This window comes from Brassica napus, chromosome C1, assembly GCF_020379485.1.
Source record: "Brassica napus cultivar Da-Ae chromosome C1, Da-Ae, whole genome shotgun sequence".
Taxonomy (NCBI): Eukaryota; Viridiplantae; Streptophyta; class Magnoliopsida; order Brassicales; family Brassicaceae; genus Brassica; species Brassica napus.
In genome coordinates, this window is record NC_063444.1 from 7,463,699 (window position 1) to 7,488,960 (window position 25,262).

Here is a 25,262-nt window from a genome sequence, read left to right on the forward strand (position 1 = left end):
AGTTAAAACAAACTATAGTTTCTCGCTAAAGCTGAGAGCATCAAATTTAACAACATCAAAACATAACAAAAGTTCATACATAAGTTTTTTTTCTATTATTTCTATTGATATCTTGCATATTCACATTGTTTTATCCAGTTATTCATGTGCATTTTCATCATATAGATTAGGATTTAGCCATGTCTAGGTTGCATTTTGCATACATATGTCTCTATTAGGTATTGAAGTACCACATGGAGTTCCTGGAGACATTTGGGTGCATTTGGAGCTCAAGGGAGGTGATTAGAGTGATCTTTGGACGAGCACTGCCTGGAGCGACTTCCCGGAGCGACTACATGAAGTCGCTGTGACACACATCCCGGAGCGACCTGGCCAGAGCGACATAGAGAGGTCGCTCGCGTTTCTATCGCGAGACACCCCTCCCAGAGCGACCTTCCCGGAGCGACATGGAGAGGTCGCTCGCGTTTCTATCGAGAGACACCCCTCCCAGAGCGACTTGCCAGAGCGACGCTCTGAGGTCGCTCCCGAAGGCCGGAGCGACTTGTCGGAGCGACTTGTCGGAGCGACATGTCGAGGTCGCTCCGTGTCTATTTGCCTGTCGAACTCATGTTTTTCTAAGGGTCTTTTGGTCATTTCGTTATGCACGTTTTACATTGCCAAAAACCTAAGTTAAGTATTTTTTGTAAGCCACAGCAGGCAAATAATCTCTTTTCTGGAGAACAACTAGTAAAACTTCTTTTGATTCAGATTTCATTGCTTTCATCTTGTGTTCTTGTTGATTTCTTATCTATTTTCTCTACATGATTAATCTGAAATCCAATATGGGTTTAAGAGGAATCATGGAGATTAGTGAGTAATCACTTTTTGAATACATGGGTTAGGGAGATTAAGGGTGATTAGGTTAGTTCTAGGATGTTTTAGTGTAGATCATTCTTGTTCCTTGCTAGTAGAGTATTCATAATGCATCTTCTGAGTTGGCCACTCAAAAGTTGATCGATAGGCATTTCCCACCCGAAAGGTGTTCGATGAAATGTCTGAGACAACTCTCCTAGACTTTTAGTATACTTTGCCAAAGACATTTGTTGTTAAAGATGCTAAGATAGCTAATAGACTTGTTAGTAATGATTGCTTTCACATTATTCAACCAAAGACATTTGATGTTTGAGATATGTTAGCAAATGAGCATTCATCTAGACATAGAGCTTGCTTAGAATTGTGTCTAGGCTTAAGGTCGATAGTTTGATTGATCATATGCCATATTTAGTTCGATACTTGATCACCCAAGGTCTGATCCCTATGCCCATGAGTTCTCTTTTTCCTTAGTCAAGAAAGTATCATTCTGTAATTGCTTTCTAGTATTAGTAGTAGTTTAAAACTCATCTAAATCATTGGTTACACTTAAATTAAGTGAGTACTTGCATTCTCATTGCTTCGAATTTTTTCAGAACTGGTTCGATAATCATTTATACTACAACATTTGTCTTAGAACATCATCTACGGGTTTACATTTCTACTCATTCGTGATGTTTGAAAATATTACTTGGTGAACAAATATTATAGGTATTTTGGTGAATATTCTCGGTGTTGGTAAGTGATTTTCCAGCTCAATTTTTACTTTTTCATGTCAATATAAGAATAAATAGTTGAGGGGTGTAAAGAAGTATAAAATACATTTGAATTGTATACAAAACATTAAAACGTAATGTCACGCCTACACCTATGTATGCAAACTAATTCATCAACTCTTATTTCAATATGTCATTTATTGTTTAAAAAAAAAAATTAAATAAATCAACATAGAATGACTAAATTTATGTATTTGTTCATTTGTTATATATTATGTCAGAAAATATGTCAACATATTACATATTAGTTAGCTACTTGAAACAACTAAGTTGTTTTGTAATGATTAATGAAAGTACTTAACTAATAAATATATATTCACTATATAAGAAAATTATAACAATAAATATTTTCAAAATAACAGCTAAAACAAAAAATTCACATGAAAATATAGTTATTTACTTTGATATATACTTTGAAACAAACTAATTGATACTAAAAAACAATTTATCATAAAAAAATATTTATATGTTCATTAAACTACAAAAATGCTCATCATTCATAAATTAATTACTTTACTAACTACTCTACACATATTGAAGCGAATGTCATTATCATACATCATATATTAAAATTTGGTTGAATATCTTAGTTAGAATAAAAAGTAAAAAATTGTATTTTAAAAACCTACGGTAGTAGACTGGATATTCTAGAGTTCTAGAGTTCAAAATAACGACAAATAAATATAATTATACTAATAAAACACATATAATTTAATATGTACAAACAAAAACTATAGTAAAAATATTAATATTTAATTTAATGATATATCATTTTGTTGTATGTCTTTGTTATTATATTTATAATAGTTATCACTTCCAAATTCCTCAAACTCAAATTCAAACAAACCAAACACATCACATTTCTCTTCTCCCCTGCTAGCCACCTTCTTATCATCAGTCTCAACGTCTTGAAGGCAAGCATTATACAATCTTCATCTCTTCTTTGTCTCTTTCTTGAACCTGTACAAGTTTCTTCATCCCCAACCATTCCACAGACGTCCAAACATTCCTGAGTCGAACAATAACTAAGGGCACAACTGTTGTTGACCACCCCATCAACGACTTTATCATCATAAGCCCTAATCGCATCTTTTCCTATTTCACAGTGGTTTCTTAAAGGTTGAGAGGTACTTGAGCGGTTTAACGGGTAGTAACTTCGGCTGCACTCCATTCCCATAGCTTTTATAACCGTCTCGATTTGAAAATGGTGTGAGCTCTTTGGATTCCTCTTATTCTTACTGCGGCTTTATCGTAAGCCATAGCTGCTTCTTCTGCAGTGTGGAACGTCCCGAGCCAAACTCTAACACCATTTCTCGTCGAATCCCTTATTTCTGCTGCGAATTTCCCCCAAGGACGCCTCCTTACTCCCCTGTATTTCCTTGTTTTGCAAGAAACCGGAGAAGACAAAGAACGTGAACCGATAGGGTTTGCTAACAGCTCATGATTGGTTTCGCTTGGGAAGGAAGCAATCGCGTCGAGAAACTCTGCCCATTCCTTGGCCTCCATTGACATATCTAGGCTCGGAAGGATTCGTTTAGAGTCTTTTGGTACGTCGTCAAGGGTTGGCAAGGCTTCCCAAGTTGTAGAAACTTCTTGAACATGGACTGATCTTGTATCGGTTTCTGGTTTTCTGATGAAGTTCTCCCAAACATTCTTTAGGATCTCCCCGGCTGGTTCTTGGATGTTTCCAAAAGCCATTGTTAAATTTAAGAGTATGTGTTGGTCGGCTTTAGTGCCCTTTTAAAGAGAGTTGCTTTTGAGGAGTTTGTGACCACCTCGTTTCATGGAGGATTTTACGTTCCTCGTGAAATCGGGGTTTTCTATGTGTGTACTCACACGTATCATTATGGATTAGTATATTTATTAATGTTACTTCAATCTTGAAGCATTAAGAATTAAGATTGTGTACTTTTTGATTAAAAATAAATAAATAAAAACTTTGTGTACTATTGAAAAAGACCAGATGCGTAGTATACTTTCTTTGAATATATTAATACGCAGACTAACGACGGTTTGTTAGAAAAGAAAGCTGATATGATTACCAAAAAAAGAAGAAAAAAACTGATATATTACCTCTTGTGAAACACATATTAATCTTGAGTTTTACTTTTCATGAGAATCTATGATGTGTTCCCACGATAGGCACAAATCCGTTTTAGAGAATTGTAATTATTGGATCAAACTGTTAGTTTAGTGTATCTTCTAAATTATCTATAATATTTTAATAGAAACTATTTATGTTCGATTTTTTTTAAATGGACATTCCCTAGAAAAATGGTTACACTATTTTTGGATTTACATAACTAAATCCTAACAATATATTAAACTTATCTTTTATTCACATATATAAAACAAACGTAAGACACAAATCTAATCAAACCATTTTAAAAAATAACGTCCTTCTAACCAGACCATTTGTGTACATTTGACATATGTTAATCATATCTTTAGGAACATACATATGTTACCGGATAAAATACAAACATAGATCAAATCTAATGATTTCATTCTTATTTTACTAACATAACCTGACTTGCTTAGTTCATATTATCATAGGAAGAGAATGATTATTGATTTATTATCATGTACCGTATTGTAACATCTTATCTTTGAATAAATAAATACTATTTATGGTGTATGATATGCGCCTCTCAATGGTCATCATTGGTCCACTTTCTTCCTGTATACAATGCAGTAATATTCAAATATCTATATATCTATATACTATTATTTAAAATAAAAATTGCAATTTCTTTTTATATGTGATATTTTATGATTATATCCAACCATACTTTGTATGTTGCTAACAGTGTTTTATTTATAGTAAACATCTCGACTCATATTTGAGTTACTGCTCTTTAATTTTTTCTTTAAATTGTGTTAGCCTTATTGAAGTGATTGTTCTCTTTGTATTATATGATTTTTTTGAGGTACTAAACACATACATTTGGAGAAGTTGAAGTTGGGTGTATTCAAAATAATCAAATATCAATTACGGGTATATTCATTTAACAGAAACAATATTGTTCAAAGGTTAAAAAAATTATAATGGTATAAACAGTCGTCGTGATTGTAACAATTTTTGTAAAACAATCATGATAATATCAAGGAAACTTTATTCCAAAATATCAATCAAAAAGGAATATTATGCTTACCCGCATCAATATTGGTCATAGATTTAAAAATCAAAAAATAAATAGGCCATTTTTATTTTTAGCACTATAATATTTACAATATGTTTAAAATATTGCCTAATAATGTTTTATCTTTTATGATTACTTATTTCTAATTAATCAAATATTACAAGTGTTATAACTAAATAGAATATAAAATAAATTATGATCTATATAAAAAAAATATCAAATCCATAACTATGAAAATTTTGTCTTTATTAGCATATATGTATTAATATACAAAAATTATCCAAATTGTATGCTTCATAAACAAATATACTTGAAAATGGTAAATTATAAAAAAAAACTCCAAATTCCAAATTATTTATTTAGACTCAATTGTTTAAACATCAATGAGACATTTCATCAACTAATATAATTTTTTTAAGAAATCAAAACATATGAATAACCATAACTGTGAAGTATAAAAATAACACCTACACAACCGTGTGGGTCAAGATCTAGCTAGTTTTAAATTTTGATGACCCCTAATACTACTTTTAACTTTATATGCAAGAAAATTCTTCAATTTATGGGTTAATCTTGTTGGTATTTATTAGTTAATTAATTAATATTTTGGAAGTCTAGAGAAATACAACAATTAATAACAAAATATCATCTAATGTGAAATGAAACAAGAAAATGTAAAACTAAAGTCATTGGCAACCTTTTTCCAAGTATGATCAGATGATTTTTCGTCGGTCCAAACTTCAAAGATTTGACACAATGATGCGAGGCGTTGATACAGTATGATTGAAGTATAAATTTAATATTTCCAAATTGAGTAAGATATAATATCTATCACACGCTTTGAAACATAGCTTACAATTGAGAAAATGAATAAGATGTTAATTCAATGTATTAGCGATATACATTGTATGATAGATTCAAGTAATCTTATTGAATTTTGCGGCTCCAACACCTCAACAACTAGGTAATAATCCGCATTCGCGCGAAATGCGATTATTAGTTTCGTTATTTTTAATAAAAACATATTAAATCTGTTTAATCTGGATATCGGTTCGGTTTTATGTTATTTTTTTTGTTTTTAATCTCCTAAAATATAACTATTATTTTAAATTAATATTTATTTTGGTTATTCGGTTAGAATGTTTGATTTTTTAGTTTTTTCGGTAAAACCAAAAATTACTATTATTTGTTTATTTTCATGTTATGAATTTTATATAGTCGTCATGTCGAACCAATGGTTTCATATCATAATTTGTAACCGGATAATAGTTCAAGAAAAAAAAAAAAATTATTAAGACAAATCATTTCACTTAGTTAGTAGTGAAAGAAGCATTAAGAAAAAAATATTTCAACTTCCAAAAAAAAAATAGATACTTCAGTTGTGATAAATACTTAGTCACAAGGTGCTCACATCAAGGTGCACATGTATGTGTATGTAAAAGTATATAAAAATAGTTGACAAATATATAAAGATATTGTTAATTAATATTAAATGACATTTTTGTTCAAAATAATACATGAAAATAAAAATAAAATTAATTAAAAATTAAAAAGGCCTTGACATAAGTGAATTTTTTTCATATACAAAAAAATAAATTGTATCCGTAAATAGAGGTGGACACATATCGAATATCCGGGTATTTGGAGGCATTCACTTCGATTCAATCTTTAGCCACCTGGATAGCCGGTGACTCTGATATCCGAAAAGATTTAGAATTTTAAAGTATATCCGATTTGATCCATAGATAAAATAAAATTTTAAAAATAATTGAAAATTTTAATAATAACATTTTATTACAAAAATAAAATATTATTTAACTTTTTAAATTTTATACCTAATATAATAAATTTAATTTATAAAAATATTGTAAAAATTATATAAACTATAATATATATAACATATATATATATATATATAATTATGTATATATATGTATATAACAAATCGAATTAGATATACGTTCCTAAAAATATAGGTATTTGTGATTTGTTTTTTTTAATTGTATTTTAGTATTTGATTTGCTTCGTAGAGTTACGGATATCCATATTTTTTTGTTCAAATCAAAACGGATAACGAATCAAATCAAAATTTATAAATATTTTGCCCAACTTTATTCGTAAACAATAAAAATAATATATATATATATATAGTTTAGCTTTTGATTCGTTATTTGTTTTGATTCGAACCGAAAAATTCAAAGTTTTATTGAAACCATGCATGTGATTTTTTATATTAAAAAATACGAAATATATAGTGTGAACACATTTATGAATATATTGTGAACGCGTTAGCATATTTATTATCAAATCATTGTGAGATTGTCACGTGTCTATTACAGTGTGAATGTATTTATTACAATGTTTCTCCTTTAATATATAAGGGATCATTGAGTGGAAATCATTCTCCATTTAAGTTTAAGCTCATTTACCTCATTTATCTCCCATCGAGCGAGGGCCAAGTCCACCCTCACTTTTCGGCTGACATACATCCAGCCATGCTACCTTATCTTTTCTTTACGTCCAGCTCTTGATCCGACCAGAAATTACAGAGCAAAGAGATTCTACTTCCTTAATGCACTTTCCTGGTAAACGATATGCCAAAGACCAGAATTTTACAATGCTTATAAGGCCTGATTTGATGAGTCACAACCTGCCTCGTATAAAATAAATGGATTATTCCATGCACAAATACAACCATGAACCTTCTCCAACAGTGGCAAGTAGTCATGTTTAGTCATTCCTTTAGTCAGCAGGGATAATACTAGGTAACGGACCGGCTATTCCCCCACTGCAAAAGGGAAGTTCCGTAGAATTATTCTTTCGCATGATCAGGGCACCAGCCATTTAGAGTTGATTTTTCTAGACAGATATGCAATCCAGAACACATTGCAAACTCATCAAATGCTGAAATAACTGATTATTATGTTCCTTCCACAAAGACCATGAGATCATATTCGAAGCAAAGATGCGTGAAAGATGTTATCCAAAATTTTTATCTATCACATCTTTGTCCATCTTTAAAGACAAATTTTTCATAAAGATCATGAACAAGTAGCGAGAGAAATAGAGATAGAGAGAGCAACCCCTCTATGTTGGCCAAGGATCTTATTTGGTTATAACGCTTATAAGCCCTGTCATAGCTCTTACCGAAAAAACCCCCCAAAACCTCTCTCTCACTCACCGGAGATTGTTTCCCTCTATGTTTTCCTCTACAAGATTATAGTATCTCTCATAAGATTTACAAAAGAATCTCTCTACTCTCACATGAGCATCAACTCGTACATATAAACGACACTTTTAACTAACTGTAACAACCACCTAAGGCGGGTGCATTCACCGCCTTATCCTTTAATCTTCATAAACTTGAAGTTTAATTAGCCTTTCCATGCTCATGTGCTAAGATACAAGAAGGTGCACTTGGATGGACTTGTAGCACGGCCCGTGGGTACACGGGGTGATTGGACCGTGCCATTTGGGCCAAATGATTCGGCTAGCATTTGTTTATAAAGCTCAGCCGGACCATTCAAGAGAATGTCTTGGCTAGCCGGACCACTCACGCGTGTCTGTTAACTCAGATATAAGGAAACTCATCGAAAGTGACTTTATAACTCCCTTTCGTGTCAAGAACGTATCAGACTATCTCTTTTTGTTGTACTTGTTGAATTAATAACTTGTGTGACAAGAAAATGTAAGAAAATACAACTTCGTTTCCGTTTCCGTTTCTTAGCTTACGGATCCATTAAGCTCTGAGATAACGTAAGTTAGTTCGCGATAGGACAAAAAACCCAACATGAATATAGCAAAAGAATCCTATGTGGAGAGACGATGAACTCTCTAAAAACATTAAGAAAATATAATGAATTTTGAAATTTAATTCCCGATGTTAAGATGGCATGTAGGTGAACCTCTAGATAACTTTGCCAGGGCAGTGCGGATTCTAAGCTTCTCAATCGGACCGGCAGCGTATTCGAGGAAGATCTTGGCCTCGGATAAACGTGTAGCGTTCTTAAGGAGAAAAGAGGCCACCGGCATGTCAAATTCAGTTTCTGCATAATCTCTCCACTCCAAGGTTTGAAGCGTTGTTGACAAACATTCCGGAACATGAGTAGTACTAGTAAAACCTGGCTGATTCCCAGAAGACAGAGGCCGCGAGTTGCAAGACTGAGGAGAGAGAGAGAAAAAAATAAGAAGATTTACAACGATCATATGAACAAGCTCCAATTTCATTGTCAAGTTCTCAAAAAGAAAAAAAAAGAATGTACCTTGATTAGCTGGAGTTGGCGTAATATAGGGGAACGTTGAAGAAAATTGATTAACAAATCCCACCATCCAGAGGAACAGGTGCACATACACAAATGCTCAAGCTTATTAAAGTAAGAGTCTACGGTGGGACCCCACTGCATTTGAGTTAATTAGCGTACGAGTGAGTATATATATTTTCAATAGATTGTAAATTAGTAAAACAGAATATTCCGTTTTTTTACCTCTGATAAGCACGTTGTAAAGCTCTTCAGCTCGCTATAACTTGTCATAGAATCAAGAAACTGATCACCATAGACAGGACCTTGCACCACTGTCTTTTTGAGAAGAGGAGCACCAGCAGAGAGCTTGCCAATAAATTTGTCAGCCGACACTTGAATTGACACGGAGAGGTACATATAATTAAGTGATGAAAGACAGATTGGATAGTCTTCAGGTATATCATCGAGTACAAGAGCCTTTAGCTTCAGACAACTTAGTGTCCGGCAAGTGTACATACTCTTTGGAAGAGCCGTGATCATCGGGTATTGGGCGGCGGTAAGGTCGATTTCAAGCTCAAGCACAAACCGCGAAACCGCTAAATCAATCCAATTTGTAACATCCCTCGAGTCGCAATAAGGGCTTATCGATAACTTGAGACTTTTTAAACTTGGAGCCACATGTAACTGCAAAGACCTGCTCACGAATTCTGAAAAGTCTTTGCCCTCGTGTTCGCTATAATTATAATAAAGTTTTGGCACTTGCTTCCAAAGAAACTTCCACTGTTTGGACAAAAGCATTGTGGCCACCACTTCGGTTGTTGGAAGCCACGAGAGAATCTGAAGGAGCATCTGGTCAGGTAAGTCACTAATCATACCCATTCTCTCCAATCGTTCAACTAAGTGGTATTGAGAATAAGAGAAAACCCTAAACTTTGAACTCTTAATAGAGGAGGCGTGGTATATATATAACAGAGTCCTAAAACGTCTGATAATCAGAAACCTAAACAAATTGCAAACTGATTGTTGGGAGATAAATCATTAAAAAAAAGAAATAAATCATTTGATGCTGGGAAATAAATCCACAAAACTAAATATAATGAAGTTGTGTGCAAGGGCCCCTGGGCCAACAATAGCGCCTCCCAACTACTAATTTTACTTATTTTTGGATTTTGTTCTTAAGCTATACCTTCTAATTAATAATTAAAACTATTTTACACTCTCAGCCACTTTTGAAGTTTATATTTACACTCTCGGTCAGTTTGGGATATTAGGATAGTTTTAGCTGGTAATTTAAACATGTAGTCATGTCCAAACACTAACTAAATTATCTTTAAATGCTTTGATCGGTAACTTTGCTGAATGGCAGAATGACACTTTAAACGCGATTCCGCAAATTTTTTGCCAATCAACAAAGTTACGGAGTGAAGAAAAAATGGAAAAACGTAAGTTTGCGATTTCGCTGATAAAAATACAAAGAAAAAAATCATTAAGTGGAAAGTGTGTTTTACTAGATTATTTACAAAATCAACGCTTTTACAATATTAAATTATTTGATAATATAATTTTAAAATTATAAATAAATAGCAATAAACTTTTAAAAATAGTTATATTGTTAATAAAATTTTATTATAATTTTATTATAATATTATAAGATGTAATCTATTATTAAAATGTATTAAAAATAAGCTAAATATTTTTCATAAGAAGTAAAATATTTTTAATTAATTTTACTTATTTTCACATTTTGAAATAATTAGTTTAATTTTGGTGTTTGTTTTTCCTTATAATAAAGTTAATATCATGCAAAATATAATATATATATATATATATAATATAATATATATTCCACCATTCCGCAACTTTTTTTACTTTGTTTTGAACTTTAAAAAGGCAAAAAATACATAAAATAACACTAACAAATCAATCTAACAATTCATCATTCCTTTGAAGAATCCTAAATCTATCAGATGATTTATCCAGACATGATCAGTGAAATACAAAGCATAATCTGAATAATATTTGAGTTCGAAATTTTGTTCTCTAAAAGATCTGACTTGTCTCTTCAAAGCTCTATACGATAAATTAGAGAGTAGTCTAAACAATAGCTTTAAAATAGTTAATATAAGTCTAAACATGAATCATGAGTTTCTTGCAAATACTAAAAAAATTTGGGCCAAAATTGTAATTCTTGCAATTTTCTTAAAACACCCTTCGGTTTGCTCCTTCAAATACATGTCCTGACTTCAGTTTTTCAGCTCCAGTTCTCTTCATACTCCAGATTGATCCAAAATCTCCAAAGTTGTCCAAAACCTATCCGAATCTACAAAAACTCTAAAACAACTCGAAATATATAATAAGAACTCTAAAATAAGACATATATCATAGTCAAAAACCATGATATATTAACTCTATAAGATGCAAGTGGATTTTTAAGAAAAAGGTTGGCATGGCTGGATTTGAAGGTCTAAGGTATAAGGATAAATTGGTGGCAAAAGGCTATTATCAGAAAGAATGAGTGAACTTCCGAAAACTCTTCTCGCCATTTACAAAACATGCGTCAATCAGGTTTCTCCTGCCAATAATGGTTCATTTTGATACGGAGCTTCAACAAAGGGACGTGAAGACAACATTTTACATGGGTACTTGGAAGAGGAAATATTCATGGAACAGCCTGAAGATATGTTGATAATGATCACCAAAAAGGTGTATCTTCTGAAGAGGTCGTTTTATGGCTTAAGTCAGTCCACTCAGCAGTGGAATATTCGATAAGTTCATGGATACTCAAGAAGTAAATGGTAAATTTACTGTTGAGAAATAAATGCACTAAACTAATTACAGCCTATAGTAGTTGATTTGTTTTTTTTGGTAAAAAGTTGATTTGTTTTTTATTTTTTTCTTATACGTTATTCAAAAATTTCTTATAGTACACCGGGCGTGTATCAATAAAAACTTAAGAAGCAACATGAAGATATTTATGATATTAATGACAAAAATAGTGGAAATATTAGTTTCCTAAGAAAGTGGAAGCAAAAAATGACAAGAAAAAAGTATTATTTACATTTTCTCCAAATCAATGACACAATAAAAGAGACTATATTACGGTTGTATTTGTCCTCTGCTTAGTAGCCACATGATCATCTTCCTGCTCCCGTTCCAGACTGTGATGGGGTTGCAATGGGTGGTATAAACACACCTGTTCCAGACTGTGATGGGGTTGTTGCAATGGGTGGTATAAACACACCTGTCCCAGGCTGTGATGGTGTTGCAATGGGTGGTATAAACACACCTGTCCCAGGCTGTGATTGTGTTGCAATGGGTGGTATAAACACGCCGGTTCCGCCTAGTCGAGTTATTTGAGGTACAATGAGTCTTCCAAGTGGAGCAGGTCGGATGGAGAAGTAACCTGTCGCTGGTGGTCTTGCATGGAATGTCGCTACCACATTAAAGGTTGGAGAAGCGTAAAGACAACGTGATAGGTCAGGCTCCATCTGCCATATAGAAGGTATAAACCTCATTCCTCCGATCCTTCCATTCCCATCCCCATTCCCACTTTCACTTCCATCTCTACTCATGGTTCCAATCTACACTCTGCCACGTGAGTCATCAATCACATACCAAGACTTTAGTATAGGAACAAATGTGAACTTCTAAAAAATGCAAACAAGTTTATGCCAATGAAGATTCCATTCTATGAGCCACAATCACATGATCGTCTACAAACACAGCCAGAAACTCCGTCAGCCATAAGAATCACTACAGTAAACCCTCTAAAACCCCCAGTTTATACAAGTAAAGATTTACGAGTCATATGAATCAAAACTCATACGAGTCATTAATGGATACTCTAATAAAGAAGAACCCCTATTTAGATCATTCAACCAGCAAAAGAAAGCGCGACAATTACTTTCGGCAAGTCAATGCAAACGACGGTTATGAGTTAACCAGATGATCAAGAAATGCGTGATTTAGGTTCAAAGAAGAGTAACAGCACATCTCCCAGTAATCTAACTTTACCAAAAAGGGACCCCAAGAATGTTCAAGACGAGGTGCGAGTAGTACCAGAGAGATGACAACTCAAACTTAACGCTGAAAAGGGAGAGAAACAAAGACGACGAAGAACCCGATCATGTGCAACAAAAGATGAAGTCAAAAGGAAGAAATTACCGATAACAAAGACCACGGAGAAAAACCCTAGGAAGCCGATGAAGAAAAGCTGAGAAGTGTGTAAAGAGTCAAGACGATGAATGTGATAACAATCTACTTATACAAGAGCGGTAACATGAAAATTGAAGTTTAAAAGTAAAACGCCACGCCGTTAAAACGAAAATAGAACCCAAAACCTCTGCCCGCTATCGATTGCTTTATATCATCTTAGTGATGTATTTGTTCGCACGTGAGAGTTTTTTAAATGGGAAAAAACCATGCAAAGGTTGATTATTATACTATACTAAGTGCTAAAAAGGAAACAAAAAATGAGAAGTTACTGACCTTGAATTGATACACAAGTTCATAACCATGCACATCTGGACTACTCATTGTGTTTTTGGGGGCTTATTGAATTGAGCATTTGAAAGAATTCCATTTTTTCTCTAAATCTTCTCGAACTTGGTATTTATAAATACTCTTATAAATCCAAGGTTATTGAACTGATCATTTATGTAAACTCTATAAAATATCCCTCTTTGGAATATTGGGATTTCATCAAGATATTTATCAAAGTTTAGTTGGGATTATCTAAGAAGGGATTTGTATTTAAAATTCAATGGAGAAAAACTCCACCAAAATAACACCTAATGAGATGGTATTTAATAAAAAAGGAATAAATTGTTTATCTTCTTGTTTAAACCTTCGTTCCAGAAAAAAGTGATCAAACAAATTGTGAATCATTGGTTGCTTTTGTGAGTGTTGACTTTTGTCTTCACTGATGCGTTTTGCTCAACCTACCCCGAGTCAGTTCCCCATTCTGCATCACATCCATGAGAAGGAGAAGTAAGGTGACAAGGTTCAATAGAATGGATCGAATGCACGGGAGACCAAGAGCTAAGGCATCCCTTGGCTGATACAGTACACATGGTTTTAATCCTCAAATACTATATGAGCAACGTATCCGAACGTTGACCTAGCACTTGTGACAACGTTATCAATTAAACTCAAAAAATACATCTCTATTAGTGACTTTTGGTCGTGAATCTTCTCGTCTATTTGTTGATACTTTTCTCCACTTGGTTGATAAACTCCTGTTGATCTAGCTTGCTTTGAGAACATGTTTTTTCTTTTGGTAAAAGCTTTGAGAACATGTTCTTCAAGTGATCTGAGTACTCTGGATACAAAGATGTGACAAGAACATCTTTAACTTTCAAACTTTGAGATACATTGACTTTTGTTTCTTCTTGTGCAGCTACTTGAGATAATAGTTTCTTTTATTGTGTACATGAGAAGACCTGGTCCATGACGTTTTTTAAATATCCTGCATAGCCGTTGAAAACCTGTATTTGATCCCGAGTCTCTCGTCTGCTCTAGCTAATTGAGCTTTACAGCACTTTGTGACCAAACTCCAAACTTGATTAGTCGGGTGTCAAGTGATGAAAGACTACTTCTTTCTACGGGAATACCCATCAGTTCAGTCTGAAAAGTGGGATTAACCATAGCGATGGAGCAAAGTAAATACTGGATTTAATAATCAACCAAGGAACCTTATCAATCATATCTTTATCCCTTGAGCAGAAGAACATCTCATCTTCGTCCCTTGAATCATGTAGGATATGAAGATATTAGATGTTGTGGGTTTGAGTTATTGCTAATGGCATGATTGTTCAACATTGTTCCCCTTGCTCGGTTTTTCTTCTTCCATATTATGATTATAGAGTGTGTTAACTCAGAATTTTAAGCTAAATTAAAAAAAAAACTTTTTTTCTCAAATTCTCTAAATTCCATTGTAAACACTTTCTAAAAACTTGCTCAAATCCCAATCTTTTTCAAAAATCCCTTGGATTTATTATACATTAAAATTCTCTCAAATGCTCAATTCAAGTGTAAGTATTGATATATCAGAGCATGATTATTGGTGGGACTAATTTTAAGTCCTTAGATTAGTTTATAGTTATTTTTATGTTAAGAGAAAAAGTTAAGGACAATGGTAAAAGTTAGGATTATTGGTAGGACTTTTAGATGTCTCTTAGAAAATAAATTATATATTTTTAATAAGTAATGACATTTAAAACATAAAATTAAAATAAAACATTTAATATTAAAATTTAAAACATGAGAAAATTTAAAAGTTACAAAAAAAAACAAGGAAAAAAATTTCAAACATTATAAAAAAAGCAAACAAACATTTTATTGAATTCATAGAAACTTAAACATTGTAGATATTCGGGAAATGTCCAAATTTAGCCCATATATTTTCAATCAAATCTTCTTTTAATTGTTGATGGCCTTGTGTATCCCGAACTTCTGCTCGACGACCCATTGTAGTACCGAGATTTGTAGTCCGTTTGACTACAAAAGTGGGATCCACATCTTCTCCTTGTTGAAATCTGAAGCGTTAATGTAGGAATCTCGTTCATCTTCGAAAATCATATTATGGAGTATGATACATGCTCTCATAATAATTCCTATTTTGTTTTTATCCCATAAATTAGATGGATTTCTAACAACAGCGAATCTAGCTTGCAGGACTCCGAAGGCACGCTCAACATCTTTTCGCACGGTTTCTTGGTTTTTAGCAAATAAACAATGTTTTGGACATTGTGGAAGTCGGATAGATTGAATAAAAGAAGTCCATTTCGGATAAATACCATCGGCGAGATAGTAAGCCAAATGGTATTCCCTTCCGTTGACATGAAAATTGACTTTCAGAGCGTTTCCGTTAATTATTTCATCAAAAACAGGTGATCGATCAAGAATATTAAGATCGTTCATAGTACCTGGAGCTCCAAAAAACGCGTGCCATATCCAGAGGTCGTATGAAGCTACCGCCTCCAACACAATTGTTGGTTTTCCGGTTCCTCGTGAATACATTCCTTTCCAAGCGGCTGGGCAATTCTTCCACTCCCAATGAATACAGTCGATGCTTCCAACCATTCCTGGAAATCCACGTTGTTCTCCAATATACAGTAGTCTTTGCAGATCCTCTGGTGTTGGACGTCTTAGGTATTGATCGCCAAACAAGTGGATTATTCCGGTGGTAAAATGGTGCAAACATTTTCTAGCTGTTGTTTCACCTAGACGGACATATTCGTCAACGGTGTCAGCCCCACCACCATACGCCAATTGACGAATTGCTGCGGTACAATTTTGGAGCGGAGATAGGCTAGACCGTCCGGCTGCATGGTGTTAGGAGTTTTCAAGGCTCCTAAGACAAATGTTGTAGTATAGTGATTGTCGAACCAGTTCTGAGGGATATCAAAGCACCGAGAATGCAAGTACTCACTTAATCTAAGTGCAACCAATGATTTAGATGAGTTTTAAGCTATGACTAAAACTAAAAAGCAATAACAAAATGATACTTTCTTGACTAAGGGAAAAGAGAACTCGTGGGCATAGGGATTAGACCTTGGGTGATCAAGTTTCGAACTAAGGATGACAAATGATCAATCAAACTATCGACCTTAAGCCTAGACACAATTCTAAGCAAGCTCTATGTCTAGATGAATGCTCATTTGCTAACATATCTCAAACATCAAATGTCTTTGGTTGAATAATATGAAAGCAATCATTACTAACAAGTCTATTAGCTATTTTAGCACCTTTAACAACAAATATCTTTGGCAAAGTATACTAAAAGCCTATGAGAGTTGTCTCAGGCATTTCATCAAACACTTTTTGGGTGGGAAATGCCTATTGATCAACTTTTGAGTGGCCAACTCAGAAGATGCATTATGACTACTCTACTAGCAAGGAACAAGAATGATCTACAGTAAAAGATCCTAGAACTAACCTAATCACCCTTGATCATCCTAACCCATGAATTCAAAAGGTGATTACTCACTAATCTCTATGATTCCTCTTAAACCCATATTGGATTTCAGATTAATCATGTAGAGAAATAGATAAGAAATCAACAATAACACAAGAACATAACAATCAAAATCCAAGAGATTGAACTTCTCAAGAGTGTTTTTGTGTATTTCTCAATAGATCAAAAGATAATCTGCCTGGCGGCCACCAAAGATGTTTAAAACATAGGTTTTAGAAATGTAAAACGTGCATAATGAAATGACCAAAAGGGTCTTAAGTAAAATAGAAATCGGCCCAACAATAGACGCGGAGCGACCTCGGCATGTCGCTCTGACAAGTCGCTCCGGCCTTCGGGAGCGACCTCAGTGGGTCGCTCTGAGAGGTCGCTCCGGGCTTCGCTTTGTGTCGTCTCGCCATAGAGATGCGAGCGACCTCGGGGTGTCACTTTGGGAGGTCGCTCCGAGAGGGGTGTGAGATGCGAGCGACCTCGGTGCGTCGCTCTGGGCAAGTCGCTCTGGGCTTCCAACGGGATGAATATGGCGAGCGACTTCACGGGGTCGCTCCAGCTAGGTCGCTCTGAGAGGTGCTTTGGAGCGACCTCATGACGTCGCTGCGGAACCTCGCTCCCTTCCTCTGCTCGTCCAATGATCACCTATTTCACCTCCTTTGAGCTCCAAATGCATCCAAATGTCCCCAATAACTCCATGTGGCACTCCAACACCTGATAAAGACTCATGTATGCAAAATGTAACCTAAACATGGCTAAATCCTAGTCTATATGATCAAAATGCACATGGACGAATTGATAAGATAATAGAAATATGCAAGATATCAACTCCCCCAAACTTGTTCTTTTACTTGTCCACAAGTGAACTTTCTAGAACTCATAGGGAGAGATGTTTGAAGGTGAGAGCTCATAGCCAAAAGAAACACACAAAAACACTCAAATCAACATCTAAATTCAGCATTAGTACACCCTCTCTTATTATACTCTAGTTTCTCTAGGCCTATTCAACTCTTTTCATCCCTACACTCATCATCATGCATTCACACATGCAAATCAGCCAACTCTCAAGTTCATTAAGCATAGCATCAAGTGAATTCTTGCAAATGGTCAATTGGTCCAAATCATTTGGTTGAGTAAAGGAAAGCTTTTATTCAAGTGGGTCAAGAGGTTCAAAATCCATGATCTTTTAAAGTGGTTTACTCTCAAAATAAGTAGCCTTGACATTGCACATAATATATCTAAAAAAAGGGATCAACTCATGCATACAATGCTCAATCTCCATTGTTCTACCCTTTTCCCAATCATACAATTAGACAATCATTCCCAAATGTCAATCCCAACTCACATCTCTCACCAAAAAAATCCTAAGAACTTTAACTCCTTCTCTTTGAAATCTACAAGGGATTTTCCACAACCTCAAAACATTACTTAACTCCTAACAACTTTGCTAGCCCCCTTTTTCTTTCTTTTTCTTTTCTTTTTATATTTTATTTCTCTTTTTTTTGTTTTTTTAGATGGGAGCCAAGACTTTTCATAACTTGAGCTAGAGGTTTTTCTACTTATCCCAATAAGACAATTCACTTAAACACAAAGAGTCATTTCTTTTCTTTTTTCATTGCTCCCAAATCATAATCACAACTCTCACCCCCCCCCACCTATAGCTAGACAATAGAGTGCCCAATCTAGCAAGAATGAAGATAAAGCATTGTCGTTCCCGATACTCTCAACATTATGCACATGTAAGACTTTCCGAAGAAGGCCTCACTCATCAAACAATGAAAGCTTAAAAGAAGGGAAAGGTTTTGGGAGTGGTCTACCACTAGAGTTTGTCAAAATAAGATTGGCATAAAGGATGTGACAACTCAAGTGTGTATAGCCATGACTCAGTACACAAGGGACCATGAGCAAGAAGCATTAAGTTCGTTCAGTTCAAATAAGGTTGTAGTTGGCTTCAAAGACTGAGTTTCAGCAATCAACAAGTTTCAGGAAGAGTCTTCAAGGCTCGAAGCATACAAGTGTTTTTGAGAGGTGCATAAGCTATTCAGGTGCAAAGTAATGTTCTTTACAAGGCATTTCAAATCATTGCTCCCAATGCAAGTAAATGCAACCTATATGCTCTAGACTCTCCTAGAAATGCCAATGATGCAAACTAAATGAATTTTTTTTTAATGCAAATATATATGTATAATGCAATGCATGAGACTCAAAATCATCAAAGCAAACGTGATCAAATACTTGGTACCTCCCCCAAACTTAAATGACACAGTCTCTGTGTTGTCAAGGAGAGAGAGATACCCAAAAAGAGAAAACTAATATGCAAAAACGAAATGGTATATACAAGGGAAAGTAGTGGGTTACCTTCTATGGAGAATGAGTAGAGGGAGATGCTCCCTCCTCGTCGTCCTCAGGTGGTAACTCTTCAAGGTGCTCATCAGTAAGAGTGCCCATCTCTTCAATGTAGAAGGCTTGCCCGAACACAGTTGGTTTCTTCATTTTCTCCTTGATGTCAAAGTGGAGAACATGCCCTTTACCCAAATGGAGATCAATCGTGCCCTCTTTCACCTTAACAATTGCTCCTGCTGTAGCTAAGAATGGCCTTCCAAGAATCAATGGGTCTTGAGCCTCCTCACCCATCTCAAGCACCACAAAATCTGTAGGTATCTCATACCTTCCAATCTTCACAGGTAGGTCCTCTAAGATGCCCACAGGGTACTTCACTGAACGATCAGCTAACACCAGAGAGAGTCTACACTTCTTGTACTGAGTGAATCCAAGCTTCTTTGCAACAGACAAAGGCATCACGCTGACACTAGCTCCCAAATCGCAGAGACATTTCTCAAATACCATAGGTCCAAGAGCACAAGGTAGTGTGAAGCATCCTGGATCCTCTAACTTCTCTGGAACATCAAGCCTCTGGATGATGGCACTGCACTCATGGGTAAGAATCATCATGCTTTCCATTTCCTTCTTCTTTGCAGCTACAACATCTTTCAGGAACTTGTTGTATTGAGGAATCAACATGAAAGCATCGATGATGGGCATTGCAACCTGAGCTTCACTCATTTGCTTCTCAAACAAAGCCTTGTACTTCTCTAGCAGCTGCCTCTTGAATCTACCAGGGAATGGTAGTTTGGGTTCATAGGGAGGAGGAACAAAAGAATTCTCACTTGCTGGAGCAAGAACTTCACCATCTTTCACTGTTTTCTTCTCTTCCCCCACCTTTCCTTTACCTTTGGCTTCCACAATCTTCTCCAAGATTTCATCATTGATTTTCTCATCAACAATCACCACTTCATCATCTAAGTTGATGGCCACCTCCTCACCTAGTTTCTCAGCATCCCTGGTGAGGGTTGTAGGAGGTAACTGCTTACCACTCCTAAGGGTGATAGCTTTGGCCTCCTTGGGGTTTTGGTCAGATTTTCCAGGTAGAGATCCTTGCTGGCGAGTCTGGTGAGTGTTCATGGAAGCAAACTGATTCTCTAAATTCTTGACTGTAGAAGCAAGATGTGAGAACTTGTTGTTGAGCTCATTGTAGCTCCCATCAATCTTGGAATGAAGGTTCTTCAACTCATAACCAACATGCTTCTCACTTCTAGTCTGAGACTCCAAGATTTGTTTCAGCAGGGTGTCAGTGCTGCTCTCTTGAGGAGCAGAGGAACCAGATGAGGGGTTTTGCTGAGGTTGATAGCTGCCTTGCTGGTTGTTTCGAGGCGGATAACCACTCTGTTGGTTGTTGGGGTAGGATTTCTGTTGGTAGTTGTTGTACTGAAAGTTGGGCTCTTTTTTGTACCAGCTACCATTGTTGTTGATGAAACACAGCTCTTCCTGACCTTCCAAACCCTCAACCTCATGGACAACAGGTGGATCGTCCTGCTTGGGTTACCAACAAAGTGCAGCTGCTCTTGGGTGGCTTTTCAGCAATGAGTAGGTCTATCTTGTCTTCCAAAGCTTTGATCTCTTTCCTCGTCTGCTTATCATCACCCTACTGTCTCTGTCGTGGTCTCCACTGTAGACTGCATCACTCTTCACCATGTTGTCAACCAGCTCTTCTGCATCATCTTCAGTTCTTCCCAAGAAGAACCCATTGCTAGCTGTATCCAATCTGGCTCTGTACTTAGGAAGGACACCACTGTAGAAGGTGCTCAGCAAGCTCTCCTTAGAGAAACCATGATGTGGGCATTGGCTTGGTAGCCTTTGAATCTCTCCCAGGCTTCACTGAATCCTTCCAAGTTCTTCTGTTGGAAATTGGAGATCTCATTTCTCAGCTTAGCAGTTCTTGAAGTAGTGAAGAATTTCTCCAAGAATGCTCTCTTGCAATCATCCCAAGTGGTGATAGAGTCGCTGGGTAGAGACTTCTCCCACTGACGTGCCTTATCCCCCAAAGAGAAAGGGAATAGCTTGAGCTTTAAGGCATCTTCGGACACACCATTGGTTTTTGACAACCCACAGTAGCTGTCGAACTTGTCCAAGTGATCGAATGGGTCCTCTAGAGCCAAGCCATGATACTTGTTGTTCTCGATCACGTTGAGGAGTCCTGACTTGACCTCAAAGTTGTTGGCTGCCACAGCCGGTGCTCGGATTCCCAGTCTATGACCATGAATCTTGGGCCGGTCATAAGCACCAATGGGTCGAGCTGCCAGCGGTTGGTGTTCTGCCCCTTGCGGTTGATCTTCCATATCAATATCGAATCTCTGCAAGTGGGCTTGTTGTTCTTCTTCTCTTCTAGCTCTAGCACACTCCCTCTCAAAAGCTCTGATGTCTGCTACTATTGGAACTAGGTTTGATGGACCCCTGCTCCTCAAGTTCATACACCTGAAAGTGAAAGGTAGGTGAAGAAGAAGAATCAGTAACAAAACAAAATTAAAATGACTTAGTCTCAAGCAAGTGACTAAATCTCAATGTTTAAATCTACTCAGAATTTGGCAACGGCGCCAATTTGATGTTAGGAGTTTTCAAGGCTCCTAAGACAAATGTTGTAGTATAGTGATTGTATAACCAGTTCTGAGGGATATCAAAGCACCGAGAATGCAAGTACTCACTTAATCTAAGTGCAACCAATGATTTAGATGAGTTTTAAGCTATGACTAAAACTAAAAATCAATAACAGAATGATACTTTCCTGACTAAGGGAAAAGAGAACTCATGGGCATAGGGATTAGACCTTGAGTGATCAAGTTTCGAACTAAGGATGACAAATGATCAATCAAACTATCGACCTTAAGCCTAGACACAATTCTAAGCAAGCTCTATGTCTAGATGAATGCTCATTTGCTAACATATCTCAAACATCAAATGTCTTTGGTTGAATAATATGAAAGCAATCATTACTAACAAGTCTATTAGCTATTTTAGCACCTTTAACAACAAATGTCTTTGGCAAAGTATACTAAAAGCCTAGGAGAGTTGTCTCAGGCATTTCATCAAACACCTTTTGGGTGGGAAATGCCTATTGATCAACTTTTGAGTGGCCAACTCAGCCACTCAAAAGATGCATTATGAATACTCTACTAGCAAGGAACAAGAATGATCTACACTAAAACATCCTAGAACTAACCTAATCACCCTTGATCTTCCTAACCCATGAATTCAAAAGGTGATTACTCACTAATCTCCATGATTCCTCTTAAACCCATATTGGATTTCAGATTAATCATGTAGAGAAATAGATAAGAAATCAACAATAACACAAGAACATAACAATCAAAATCCAAGAGATTGAACTTCTCAAGAGAGTTTTTGTGTATTTCTCAATAGATCAAAAGATAATCTGCCTGGCGGCCACCAAAGATGTTTAAAACATAGGTTTTAGAAATGTAAAACGTGCATAATGAAATGACCAAAAGGGCCTTAAGTAAAATAGAAATCGACCCAACAATAGATGCGGAGCGACCTCGGCATGTCGCTCCGACAAGTCGCTCCGGCCTTCGGGAGCGACCTCAGTGGGTCGCTTTGAGAGGTCGCGCCGGGCTTCGCTTCGTGTCGTCTCGCCATAGAGACGCGAGCGACCTCGGGGTGTCGCTTTGGGAGGTCTCTCCGAGAGGGGTGTGAGATGCGAGCGACCTCGGTGCGTCGCTCTGGGCAAGTCGCTCTGGGCTTCCAACGGGATGAATATGGCGAGCGACTTCACGGGGTCGCTCCAGCTAGGTCGCTCTGAGAGGTGCTTTGGAGCGACCTCATGACGTCGCTGCAGAACCTCGCTCCCTTCCTCTGCTCGTCCAATGATCACCTATTTCACCTCCTTTGAGCTCCAAATGCATCCAAATGCCCCCAAGAACTCCATGTGGCACTCCAACACCTGATAAAGACTCATGTATGCAAAATGTAACCTAAACATGGCTAATCCTAGTCTATATGATCAAAATGCACATGGACGAATGGATAAGATAATGGAAATATGCAAGATATCACTGCATCTTCTCTTGGTTGGAAATACTCAACTTCTTGGGAGAGACTATGCACAATACGCAAGAACAATGTCTTGTTCATTTGAAACCGTCTCCAGAATATATTGTGCGGGAATGTCGGAGTCTCGCTAAAATAATCATTCCAAAGCTTCATGTGGCCTTCTTCCCGGTTTCTCTCAATAAAAACACGTTTTTTCGCTCTTTCGGTTCGGGAATAATATCTTGGATTTCTAAGAATTCTTCAAACATAGATTCAAATTCAGCATCATTATCTTTGTGGTAATGATAATGGGAAGAAGATGCCATTTTGAATGAAAAAAAATGGAAATGTTTTTAATCTGAGTACTAGAGAAGTTGTTTTTGATATGAGAAGTAGAGAAGTTGTAATTTTAACGAGAATATGTTTCTCTTATTTATAGGCTCAAGAAGTTCATATCTTGTGATTGTATATTGTTTGTCTTGTGACCCGTTAGTACATCTTGTGACACTTGAAACTACTTTTTTTGACATCTAGTGAATTATGACACGAGTAGAATCAAGTAACATGTTATTTTGATTCAAATTTCACATGTTGATATTATAGAAGGAAACTGTCACGAGCTTACAGTAACGTGTTACTTGAGTCACATAAAAACGTAGTTTGATTCTTGTGCTCAAATGATCCAAATACACATTACACATAAAATGATCCAAATACAAGTACACATTACACATAATTTGCTTCTTGTGCACAAAGAAACGATGCATACAAAGAGTTCCCATTAGTCATTACACATTACACATAGCTCATTACTAATCCGAATCATAACTATACCATAACCATAACACATTAGATAAAGATGAGGACGATGCATATGAAAATTAAGACCATAACCATAACCGCAACAAAGTAATCAAAGCTAGACCTTGATTTATTCTTGGCCAACTCACACACCATGTTCTCTAGTCTAACAAGCTTCTGCTCAGTCTCATAGTCACTCAAAGAAGTTCAGAGAATCTACCTTCTCGGCTAACTGAAGTGTGTGTCTATCCCTGGCTCTCATCTCCTCCATTACAGCCTCATGGTAATAGGATTTTCTGCCTATTGCAAATGTTGTAGTGTAGGGGGGTGAATGTCGAACCAGTCCTAGTGATGTGAATCAGTGAGAATACAAGTCATTTCTTAAGCTAAGCAGATTCAATAGTTGTGAGTGTGTGACAAGTAACAATAGCAAACAGAGCAATACAACAAGGTTTTAATCAATTTAGACAAGTGAATCCATGGGTATTGGGAATTGACTTCAAGTAACTAAGATCCAATCTAGGTGACAAGCTTTCAATCAAAATAATCTCTTAAGTCTAAACACAATCTTAGACAAGTCCTATGTCTAGGTAAATGCCCATTTGCTTAGAAATCATTAAACATCAAATGTCTTTGGCTTAATTCAATCAAGCAATCTTTAAGTTCAAGTTCAATAACTATCTAGCAATTTTAACATCAAGTGTCCTTGGCTAATCTCACTAGAGCTTAGTTGAGTTGATTCAAACACTTCATCTAATCATGTCTGATGAGAAGTGTTTAGAAATCAGGTTTAGAGTGATCAAGACTAAACAAGCATTAAAAATACTCAACAAGCAAGTTCATACAAGGATCTAATACAATAACACCATAGATCTTCACTAAGTTACTCTAATCTCCCTAACCCATGAATTCTTAAGGAAACTACTCACTAATCTTCATGAAAACACTTAATCTCATAATAGATTGAAGCATATTCAAGTAGATACAACAGAGAATAAAGATAAACAAGGATTAAATAAGCAAAACGAAATTAAAACTCAAGAACAGATGATGAACAATTGAAGAACAGCTCAAGAACACTAAGAACAATGATATTTCAAAG

General features: G+C 35.9%; 1 protein-coding gene, 1 non-coding gene and 1 pseudogene across 2 annotated transcripts; 1 reads left to right on the forward strand and 2 right to left on the reverse strand.

Annotated features, from left to right (window-relative positions):
* Positions 1-1,745: 1,745 nt before the first annotated feature.
* Positions 1,746-5,685, reverse strand: LOC125580644 (annotated as a pseudogene).
* A 2,024-nt stretch (positions 5,686-7,709) lies between these two features.
* LOC106375184 (putative F-box/FBD/LRR-repeat protein At4g26350) lies at positions 7,710-10,588 on the reverse strand. Its single transcript, XM_013815052.3, has 3 exons — positions 9,253-10,588; positions 9,031-9,165; positions 7,710-8,929 (listed from the first exon to the last, which is right to left on the reverse strand). The coding sequence occupies exons 1-3, from the start codon at positions 9,886-9,888 to the stop codon at positions 8,639-8,641; spliced, it is 1,062 nt and encodes a 353-aa protein (XP_013670506.1). The 5' UTR covers positions 9,889-10,588; the 3' UTR covers positions 7,710-8,638.
* Positions 10,589-21,137: 10,549 nt separating this feature from the next.
* Positions 21,138-21,243, forward strand: LOC125581064. Its single transcript, XR_007318775.1, has one exon. It is a non-coding gene; the product is annotated as a small nucleolar RNA R71 (small nucleolar RNA).
* Positions 21,244-25,262: the final 4,019 nt, after the last annotated feature.